The sequence below is a fragment of the Apium graveolens genome, chromosome 1 (assembly GCF_009905375.1).
Source record: "Apium graveolens cultivar Ventura chromosome 1, ASM990537v1, whole genome shotgun sequence".
Classification (NCBI taxonomy): Eukaryota; Viridiplantae; Streptophyta; class Magnoliopsida; order Apiales; family Apiaceae; genus Apium; species Apium graveolens.
In genome coordinates, this window is record NC_133647.1 from 26,754,976 (window position 1) to 26,767,001 (window position 12,026).

At 36.9% G+C, this 12,026-nt stretch overlaps 1 protein-coding gene across 4 annotated transcripts; it reads left to right on the forward strand.

Annotated features, from left to right (window-relative positions):
• Window positions 1–187: 187 nt before the first annotated feature.
• Window positions 188–5,673, forward strand: LOC141662006 (uncharacterized). Of its 4 annotated transcripts, none has more exons than XM_074469077.1 (3): window positions 188–2,085; window positions 2,475–2,547; window positions 5,318–5,673. In XM_074469077.1, exons 1-2 carry the CDS (start codon window positions 903–905, stop codon window positions 2,507–2,509), a joined length of 1,218 nt encoding a protein of 405 aa, XP_074325178.1. In that variant the 5' UTR covers window positions 188–902; the 3' UTR covers window positions 2,510–2,547; window positions 5,318–5,673. The 4 variants fall into 4 exon arrangements, with proteins under 4 accessions (XP_074325178.1, XP_074325163.1, XP_074325157.1 ...); XM_074469062.1 differs by having other exon boundaries at window positions 190–2,151; XM_074469056.1 differs by having other exon boundaries at window positions 190–2,547.
• The last annotated feature ends 6,353 nt before the right edge of the window (window positions 5,674–12,026 follow it).

Genomic DNA, 12,026 nt, shown 5'->3' on the forward strand with positions numbered 1-12,026 from the left:
TGCTTTTGGCTGCGATGACCAAATTCTAATATGTCCATCATTATATTCATAGATCAATCAGTACCCAAGATTCTCCTTGTGTGCAAATATTTATCCACAATATATGTGCAAACTTACCTATGATGATCCAACAACAGCTTCACATAGAAACATGCCAACTCCTACGTCATGGTAATTTTGTGACTACAACTTGGATAGGCGGTTCATGTATAAGTGCAAGTCTTTGTGGCTATGAACTTTGCCGCAAATGTGCATTGCCAGAGCGTCAACTTCATCATTCATCGTATAATCACACGTTAATCGTACTACCTCTGATAGCACTGCCTATATCCACAGCTTGTGGCATGGAAGGTGGCAAGGACTTTTCATACTTGGGTAAATATGCCTATATCCATAGATACCTACGTGTATCTGTTAACCATATAGCTAGTCAATTCATTTTTAGTAAAGTCAAACTCTTATAGGTCTATAAATATGACCTGCAAGTTGTCATTCTTAGTTAGTTGATTTTGCTTTCACTCTTATAAAAACATTCTGTTATCTCTGCTGTGTTGCAAAGATTACTTACAAACTTGTGTGTATACATTTTCTGTTACTTCTTTATATTCTAGATCTAAGCTTGCTCTAATGGAGATCTGTGAACCTTCTTGATCTTTAGATGGTATCAGAGCCTTCCGCACAAATACAGTATACTTAATCTCATATTGTTAATCTACGATCTGTTCTTCATCATTTTTCGATCTCGTTTTCGTACGATCTGTTCCGTACGATTTGTTAATTGTTCCGTACGATTTGTTAATCGTTAATTGTTTTGTACGATTTGTTTTGTCTCTCTCGCACGATCCCTCTCACGATCTATTGATCTCTCTTGTAAGATTCTTTTGTAATCAAGCTTCTATACTATGGCGCATCGTCAATCGTATGCAAATGTTGTATCAGGTGAAACTTCTCAACGAACTAACGAATCTGATAAAACAGGTGATCCTCTTTCTTCAGATCTCGATGATGTATCAACTATCAATGTTAATACACATCCTCTATTTCTTCATAATAATGATCAGCCTGGTATGATTTTAATCTCAAAAAAACTTACCGGTTCTGATAATTTCGCTAGTTGGAAACGATCGATGCAAATCGCACTATCGGCTAAGAATAAACTTGTTATTTTGACTGGTGATTTTGTTGCTCCTAATGTCAATTCAACACTATTTCCACACTGGAAACGTGTTAATGATATGGTAATTACCTGGATCCTCAATACTGTATCTGATGAAATTAGCAACAGTATGAATTATATGGACAGTGCTATTGATGTATGGACTGAACTTAATGATCGTTTTTCTGTGGTTAGTGGTCATAAGTTTTACGAAACACAGAAAGAGTTGTTCAAGCTAGAACAGGGTAATGACTCCATTGAATTTTACTTTCATAAGCTCAAGGGATTATGGGATGAATTACGAGCTTTAGAGCCGGTTGTTAAGTGCACGTGTGGTGCTACCAAAAATTGGGAAGATCAACTCGAAAAGAAGAGGTTGATTCAGTTTCTTATGGGTCTGCACAATAGCTATACTGCAGCTAGGGATAACTTGCTTATGATGAATCCTTGGCCATCTGTTAATCAAGCATATATGCTTTTAAAACAAGAAGAAAGGCAGCGCCAATTTCATAATACTGCTCCCTTGGCTATGATGGTAAATTTGCCCAGACATCAATCTTCTTTACAAAATCAAGGCAAACCAAGCTCTCAAGAATGCAGTTATTGTCATGGAAAGAATCATACTAGAGAAAGGTGTTTCAAGTTGATAGGATATCCTCTTGATCATCCTTACCATCCCAATAATAAAGTGAAGAAAAGGTCCTTCAAATCCGTCACTGGAAATACCTCAGCTGGTTTTTCTCAAAAAACTGATCATGCTATGCAAGTCAGTAGTGCTATTTCTTCTGGAAATTCTGGTTCTGGAAATTCTATTTTTAGTGGTTCTGGCAATACTGCAGTATCGGACATCAGTTCTTCATCTTGGACTTCACAAATGGCTGCCTTACAACAACAAATGAATACATTGATGCAGTGTTTCTCTAACAATGGTACTTCACCTACATCAACTGCTTCTACACCACCTTCATCTTTCACTTTTGGAAACAATGTGGCAGGTACCACATATTCTTTATCTACTATTTCCGATATATCAGCAAGTGTGTGGATTTTAGACACCGGTGCTACAAATCACATGTGCTGTGATATTAATGCTATGCATGATCTCAAGGCTTTACCAGAATCAATTTCTGTTAATTTTCCAAATGGAGATGCCTCTATTGTCACTCATTCTGGTTCTGTTAAGTTGCAGCCTATCGCAACTATTATTCATGATGTTCTTTTAGTGCCATCTTTTAAGTTCAATTTGCTTTCAATTAGCAAGTTAGCTTCACAGACCAATTCCCTCATTCATTTTACTACAAATGAGTGTGTAATGCAGGGCCTGTCCCAGACCAATCATCAGATTCTTGGTAAACTTGAAGGAGGGTTATATCAACTTCATAACCATACTGGTATTGCTTCTTCTCGTACCTCTTATACTTTACCTATTGCTGCTGCATCTACTTCTGTTTCTATGCCTTTACTATGGCACCAACGTTTGGGTCATGTGCCAAGCCGTCTTATGACCAAAATACCAGCATTATCTTCACTGTTTTCTGCCTCTCATAACCTTACATGTGATACATGTCCTTTAGCTAAACAGTGTCGACTTCCTTTTCCTAATAGCTCTTCATACTCTCCTCATCTTTTTGATCTTGTTCATTGCGATTAATGGGGTCCTTATCGAACCCCAAGTAACAATGGTTGCAAGTATTTTCTCACCTTACTTGATGACCATTCTCGAGCATTATGGACAATTTTACTCCCAACTAAACAACATACTTCTCAAGCTTTACAAGATTTTCATTCCTATATTCAAACTCAATTTAATGGTCAAATAAAATGCATTAGATCGGACAATGGGGGTGAATTTGTTAATACTGAATTATCTTCTTATTTTTCTAAGTGTGGCATTGTCCACCAAACTACCTGTCCGTATACACCTCAACAAAACGGCAGAATTGAACGACGTCATAGAAATCTACTAGAAATGACTCGAGCACTCTTGTTTCAAAGCAAGCTTCCTATCAGTTTTTGGGGTGATTGTTTACTGACCTCCACTTATTTGATTAATCGGTTGCCTAATTCTAAATTGGCTTTTGACACTCCTTATGCCAAATTATTCAAGGCACCACCCGATTATAACACTCTTAAGGCTTTTGGTTGTCTGGCCTATATGTCTTTGCATTCAGGTGATAAACTAGCTGCTCGAGCCCTTAAGACAATTTTCATTGGATATCCATCTCGTCAAAAGGGCTACAAATTATATGATCCTTTAACGTCTACCACTCATGTTTCCAGGCATGTCGTATTTGACGAAACTCAATTTCCATTCTTGGAATTTTCTCCCTCTACACCACTTTTTATTCCTCCTGTCTCTTTTTCTGATGAGTATGATACTCCTGTTCATGAAATTCATCTATTTTTACAGAACTCTATTTCTCATCAGCCTTGTTCTCCTGCTTCTGATCTTGTTAGTCAATCTCCACCCACTGAAGCATTTGTCAATTCTGACTTACCACATTTGTCATCACCAGTATCTACTGTAACACCTACCATAACTTCCACAGCACCACCTCCTCGTGTTTCTTTGCGAAGGAAACTACAACCTTCTTGGTTAAAAGATTATACTGTATCTTCTGTTTCTTTACCTATTAATAGCTGTGTTTCTGCCACATCTATTTTACAAGATTGCCCCATTGATCCTGTTAAGTTTGCTTATGCTCTTTACTCCAACGTTCCTTGCTCAGTTTATTCTTGTGCTGTCAATAAGGTTTCTGCAATCAAAGAACCTTATAATTATAATCAAGCAGTACTTGATTCTCGTTGGGTTGATGCCATGTCAAAAGAGCTTCTTGCTTTAGAAACTAACAATACTTGGACTGTCATGCCTTTGCCTTCAAATAAAAAAGTGGTGGGTTGTCGTTGGGTTTATAGAGTTAAATATTTGGCTAATGGTGATATAGACAAGTTTAAAGCCCGTTTGGTGGCAAAGGGCTACACCTAAACTGCTGGGGAAGATTACCACAACACGTTTGCCCCTGTAGCCAAAATGGTTACTGTTCGAACTATCCTTTCTATTGCTTCTGCAAAATCTTGGCCTGTTCACCAGTTAGACGTGAATAACGCCTTTTTACATGGTGACTTACCCGAGGAAGTTTATATGGAACTTCCACAAGGGCATCCTCAATATGATTCTGTTGTTCCACTTGTTTGCAAGCTCCATAAGAGTATTTACGGTTTAAAACAGGCTTCTCGGTTATGGTTTGAGAAATTAGGAGCTGCTTTGCTTTCTTTTGGTTTTAAGCAAACGACAGCAGATTACTCATTGTTCACTTTTAATCATCATGGTTCTTTTATCATAGCCTTAGTTTACGTTGATGATATTCTTCTAACTGGTACCAATTCTGTCCTTATTTCTCAAGTCAAGTCCTTTCTTGACAAGTCTTTTACCATAAAAGATTTGGGCTTGGTACAGTATTATTTGGGATTAGAGATTACTCGTTCTGATTCTGGCATATTTTTACATCAACGAAAATTCATCCATGATTTACTTATTGATGCTGGTTTAGATGATAGTAAGCCACTTTCTTTGCCTGTTGATACTGCAGTCAAACTGTCCTTAAATGAAGGTGTGCTTTTAGATGATCCATCAATGTACAGGAAATATATAGGAAAATTGTTGTACCTTACTGTTTCTCGTCCTGACATTGCTTACATCGTACACCATTTAAGTCAGTTCTTGCAAAGTCCACGAGTTCCTCATATGCTTGCTGTGCAAAGAGTACTTAGGTACCTTAAAGGCACTCCTTTTCAAGGCCTATTCTTTCCAGCAAATTCCACTTTGCAACTTAAGGCTTTCTGTGATAGTAATTGGGGTAATTGTGTTGATACTAGCCGCAGTATTAGTGGTTTTTGTTTACTTTTGGGAACTTCTCTTGTAAACTGGCAATCAAAGAAGCAAAAGGTTGTTTCAAAGTCTACTGCAGAATCTGAATTATGTGCTTTAGCTGATACAGCTTGTGATCTTGCCTGGATGCATTTGTTGCTTCGAGAATTGCTTGTTCCTCAGACATATCCTACTGTGATCTATAGTGATAGTCAAGCTGCTCTTGATATAGCAACAGATCCAGTTTTTCATCCGAAAACTAAGCACTTTGCTATTGAATGTCATTTTGTCAGGGAACAGGTGCAAATGAAGTTGATTCAACCTACTTATGTTCCTAGCTCTCATCAACTGGCAGACATACTGACTAAAGGCTTGTCACGCACAGCTCACTGGCACATCCTTTCAAGATTGAATGTGTCTTCCTCACCATCTTCTTCACATGTCAATCTGAAGGGGGACTGTTAACCATATAGCTAGTCAATTCATTTTTAGTAAAGTCAAACTCTTATAGGTCTATAAATATGACCTGCAAGTTGTCATTCTTAGTTAGTTGATTTTGCTTTCACTCTTATAAAAAATTCTGTTATCTCTGCTGTGTTGCAAAGATTACTTACAAACTTGTGTGTATACATTTTCTGTTACTTCTTTATATTCTAGATCTAAGCTTGCTCTAATGGAGATCTGTGAACCTTCTTGATCTTTAGAGTATCACTTTATTCATCGATCAATCTCTACCCAAGGTTTTCCTTGTCCTCGTTTTATTCTCCACAAGACATGTGCAAACTTAGCTATGTTCATGCAACACATTGAACACTTGCTAACTCATAAATCTCAATGCCAATCTGCAAAATGTCATATTTGTTATGACTGGCTCGGGCATTGATTTCTCAAAAGGAAAATGCTTGGGGGCTAAATATCTCCCACTAGCCATTACAGAAATTTAGGTATGTACCTGCATATATCAAAACGTATGAAACTATTACTGTCAATAGATGGACGGCATTTTATTACGTGGCAAATAAGGGACATAAGAAAATAGCACTTCATGTCATGTGATGCAGAAACTTGTAAATGTTAAGCAGATTCTTGGGATATTGTAGACCAAAGAGGCTCGCAAATTGTAGTGGAGATGGAGTATACATATGAAATTTATTTCCGTTTACAGTTTTCGCCATATTTTATCAAAATTTTCACTATCAAATTTCAATCATTTCATAAATCATGATAGTCTTGTTTCAGAAGTCGGTAAAAATAAATGAGAGAGTTATCCCACACCACATTTATATGACTTGATAATATAACAATCGTTCAGTCCAGGCATTGATTCGAATAGCACTTATAAGGCGCAAGGCAGCTGTGAGTAAATTTTTTAGCCCTGTTACTTTCAGTTTCTTCATTCTTCGTGTACTTGGTGATAACATTGTACAAAATTGCAGGTTAACAAGATAATTGGTTGTGGCCTCCGCCCTGCTTAACGTTCTTTATGTCATGTACAGAACAAAGTCAGTTAACTAATAAGTTGCTACAACCAATATTTGTGATTAAGCTCCGACCAAGTTTGAATGTGTATTTACCTCCTCATAAATGGTGCAACGTTGTGGCTATACTGCTAATAATTGCGACATATGCTCTAAGGATTAGAATCCTACTATTGGTGCTATCATTCTGGCAATTGTCAAGTATAGGGAACAAAGTAGTGAACTTGCAGATAATTTTAATAGTAAATTTGTCACGTAAATCATCAACTCTACAATAATGTTTTTTGTTTCTTTCTAGTCTGTGTTCTTCCGTTCAACTGAAAGTCTGCAACTACCCTTGATTATGCAATAACTTACGATGATGGTAACGACTTGTGCGCAACAAATACGATGGAAATAAAAATGACGACAATGTCATGTCTTGAAAGAATGACAATGTAATCTCGTTCACCCAATTAGATGTTATATTAAACAATACTGATATAACATAATAACTTAAAGAAAAAAAAGGAAAGATAAAGAAAAACGAGAAGAACAGGCAAAAGAAAATAGATGATATAAATTAGAAAAGTAAAAGATTATTAAATTATGGCCGGTAGTAAAAATTTGATTCGAAGTAGTTGGGTTGATTTTCGTTTATATTGAATTTATTTATGTTTATTCATTTCTGTGAACATAAAAGAGAACTGTACTGTGCTCAACTTATTCATCGCTCTTGCGTATTGCATATTACATATTGTGAACTTGAGAATCAAATAAACATTTCACAACTTTGTCTTCCTTATTGTTTGATTGTGGGATACATATTATTGCAGTTTACATATATAGCTTCATTTATCACGGTATCCGAGCTTTAATGGCTATTGTTCTTTATTTTCGCTCGCTTCTCGTGAAATCTCATGTTTTCAAATCTTTGTTTCCACGTGAATGATTCATTTCTTCCTTGAATTACTTGTTTCGTTATAATTCATTTTGTTCTATCCGTTTAGCTGTTTGTTTACGAAACTGATCTCATATACAAATGATATCTTCATCGATTTGTTGTTTTTTTGTGCTTCGATGTACTAAAAACATCTATCTCTCTTCATCGATCTAATCTTTCTTCATCGATCCAATCTCTCTTAATTTCTCGATATTTTGCTATCAATTCTCTTCAATCTCAATTTCGCGAGTCAATATCAGTCAATAAAATTTAACAATGACTCCTAGAAGTACTAAGGACCTTGGAATAGACCTCTATAGTCACCTAATCAGGACTCTTCGAGTGTGTTTCATATATATCCTTCAGACGCTAATGCATCTCAACTCGTTTCCGTAAAATTCAATGGAACATGCTACAATAATTGGAAGAGATCTGTTAGGTCTCAATATGTTTGTAGAAGGGGGTTGAATACAAACAATACCGTTTAATCGAATAAAATGCGGAATAAAAAAGTGAAACAAAATTCAAGTTAAATAAAACTATTATTAAACTTGAAAGGTGTTACAACAACGGTATCGTTTACAAGGGATTAATCTCAAATAAATTATTCCAAATCTAGAATAAATTCGACATGAACTTTTTCTATTTTTGTAATAAAAAGGATCAAATGCTAAATACAATTTGAGATTAAGTTCTAGGGATTTTGATCCGCTAGATAGTTACACAAGAACAAGAAAATGATTTCTAGTGGATTAGATTTAACAATAAATACTAGAAATAAATGATCTGAGAATTTGCAATAAGTTCTCTGCAGTTTTCTTTTGTTCTGTGTTCTTCTGTGTTTTATATTCAATGCACCGCTCCTCTTTAAAATCAGCTTCAGTTATTTTATATTAAATCAATCCTTGATTTAACTGGCAAGACAATCCTTTCTGCTTAGCATGACAATCCTTTTAACTGGTAGGACTTTCGATAGGACTTTCGGTAGGACTATCCATTGAACTGATAGAACTTTCGGCAAGACAATCTAAATGAACTAGCATGACTTTCAGTATGACTATTGATTGTCATACCGATTGTCTTGCTAATACAAAAGATAGTCTTGCTGGATTAAAACAGATTTTAATCAAATAATAATTCTGAATTAATTAATCAATTAATTCAATTAATCAATAAATTAATCTTTGCAGATTTAATTTATTCTCTTAATTAAATTATATGACTTAATTAATTAATAGAGAATTAATACTAATCTTGAGTAACAACCATTCTTCTGAAAATCTTCTGAAAATCACTGTCAATTATGAATCAATTCCACCACTTCAATGTTGACACTCGATGTACTGTCTGGTTCATGAGTGACTAACTTCCGTGACGTTTCTTCATGCCTTGACTTTGATACTCTTGATTTTCTTCAGACTAAATCCTTGTAATTAATTGATACCTTGACGAGATCTCTGTCACTTGATTAAATCCATAATCTTGATATATATCACTGAGACTTGATCAATTTCTTGAGCTTCTTCCAGTGAATTAAGTTCTCAAGTCTGTAGACGAACAATGTTACTTAATCCTTTGACATATGTTACTTTGAGAGATCTCTCTGACGATAGAACCACTATTTACTTGTTACATCCTTATTTGAGTTAAGTTAAATCCTCGAATAAACAAATAGGCTATGACATATGCCTTTCAATCTCCCCCTATTTGTTTGTTAGACAATAACAACAAATACCTAGAGGATAACTCAACTAACAAATAAGAAAAAGATATAAACAGTAATGCAAAGTAAATAGCAGAAAAGTTCTGGATTATATTTAACATTTTCCAGATTCCAAAAGAAATTTACAAGTGAATACAAGATAGATGTTCCGCTAGTCTGAACATATAACTACATTAGTCTATCTTGATTCATAAAGCCCTAATCATATTACATTAAGTTTTGAGCTAATTGAATTCAGTTGTCTTCTCTTCCGAATTCACCTTCTTCCAAATCTTGAAGCAATTCCTTGTCAAAGACACGATCCTTTTCAGAAGTGAAGCTGGCTGGTCTGACTGGTTGAACTCCAACTGACTTTAGCTTATTCTTGAACTGATTGTACCTTTTAATATTCTTTTCACAATAAGCTTGAATCAGATCAGCTGCTTGAGTTTTCAACATGGATGAATATCCATCAGTTCTTAAGTGATGTTCCATCCAGACAAGATGCTTAGCTGAGTAGTCTTTTAGAGATTGTGAATCGAGCTGGCAGATTTGAAGACAGTCAGACTTAAAGAATCTTACCTGATGAGGATTGTTGACCACTTGAGGACTAGCCCTGCTGGCAAACTCTTTGAGCCTTTCTCGAAGAGCTTCATTCAATTCTGAGCTTCTTTTGACTTTGTTGAGAAGAATCCAAATCTCTGATAAAGAACGATTCTCAAACAGATGAAGTGATACCTTGAAAGATCCTTCGCTCTGACAATATACAAATATGCTCATTTCATTTAGAGATCTGTCAAAGGCAGCTGTGATCCTTGAGACTTCAGTCTTTATAGCATTCATGTACACATCATTGTTTGGATTAGAGATCTCCAGCTTGTCCAGAAGATGTAGAAACTGCCTATCATTGTTTGTGCTCAACTGAGGCATATCAAGTACTCTCCTAGCTTCATCCCATTTTTCACCAATCTTCAGTCTGACATCTCTTCTCCTTTCTTTAGCTTTAATGTCATGAAGACGTTGCTTTTCAAGAGTTTCTGTTCATTCAATGTTTTTCCTCATATCAATGATCTGAGATACCTTTTTGAGTTCAGCTTCTTTTCTTTTCAACTCTGACTGCTGCTGCTGAAACTCTTTCTCAAAAACAGGAACCACTTGAGCTTCCTCTTCCCATTCTCCAAAATCACTTTCCTCCTCAGATTCAAAGACACCATCTTTATCTTCCATGACTGGTTCAGTGGGAATGTCAAAAATATCAAAGTCATCCTGTTCTCCACTATAGTAGGCATCATCAGCCTTCCCTGTGCCTCCAGCAGAAGAATCTTTTTCTTTTCCCTTTCCACTTCTCCCTTTCTTCTCCCCCTTAGTTGAGGAATCCTCTACAGACTTTCCCTTAGATCCTCCACGACCTCCATCACCTCCAGAGCCTGAGCCTCCACCAGACGGCCCTTCAAAGAAAGTTCTTTGTTCTTCATTAGGGCAGTGAGAATTTTTGATCATGAAGTACAAGTGCTTCATCCCTTCATTGAGATGTTCCATGCCCGTCTCTATCTTCAGAAATCTGGAGGAATCCAGTGAATGATTCATTTCAACCAAGTCTTCAAGAGAAGTCATTCTTGTATGAAGAGAGCAGAAGTTTGAAATATCTTCAGCTGATAAAGTTGGAGATGCCTGGATTGAGTTAAGATTTGGTACAACAGAGGTCTTCAAATATGATATTTCAGTCCTGATGAGAGCCAGCTGATTATTGACAGAGGTGGAAGAAGAAGACCGTTCAACCACTTGTGCTTTGAATGATTGAGCCTCATCCTGACTTTTTGCAAGTTGTTCTTTCAGTTCAGCAATTTGAGCTAACAGATTTTCAGTATTTGTGTATGTGTGTGCGCTCACCTGAATATCTCTCCTGTTTGATTCACTCAACTCACGTGCTTGTGTATCTATCAATATTATTGCTCGTGAGGAGTCTTCCTGATGCTGATCTTCTGTACCTGCATTTGAAATCACCCTAGCCTCTTCAAGAGAGGTCAGTGGTGGTGCAATGGGAATTCACGAGTCCCGATCCTCTGTCAAACCTATCTTTTCATGTGAAATAGATGTCTGAATTGCTTCAGGGATAGATTGACCGAGTTGCCCTCCACTTTCTCCAGATAAATCTGCGAGTGGAGAATCCCGTGAGGGAGCCAGAGGTGTTGGATCTGGGTGGGGAGAAAATGACTCTATTAAAGGTGGCTGAGAGTCAGATTTTCCCTCAAAAGCATGTGACTGCTCTTCTGCCGTAACTATGGCAGGCACTGTAATCGACTCAATGTGCACTCCTCGCTCCGTGTCCTGAGTATCATCTATTGGTCTGTATACTTCCATTGTGAGTAATGGAAGTGTGCTTGACTCAATACAGGATGCCATGGCCCTATGGCGAATTTTAATAGATTCATCCTGTTGATAGAATGTCTCTAGTAAATGTTCACTGGCCATATCAAAGTCCATGTCATGTTGGGAGGACAAGGATGGGCTTTCAGATGCCTCAGTAAATGTTCTTCTTTTCTTGGGAGGAGGCAGAGCTGAGGGTTCATTCACATCCACCAACATACTACTTCCTACTAACCTTCTAGGTAACATTTTAGACAGTGGGGGAGAGGTTGAGATAGGTTGTGACTCTGTGTTTGGCTCTATGACCTGGGATTGAAGCTGTGGTTCTACAACTTCATGGTCAGTCCTATCAACCACTGGGGGTCTTTCAACAGAAGGAGGAATAGTTTGAGTTTGAGGAATTATTACCTGCAGAGGAAGAGCATCTGATGTTTGAGCCTGGGTGGTTTGAACCACTGGAGGTTGAGCTTGCTGTTCATGACCGGGAAGATTGAAGATAGGTAAAGAAATGTAAGTGGCCATGAAAGCAGATA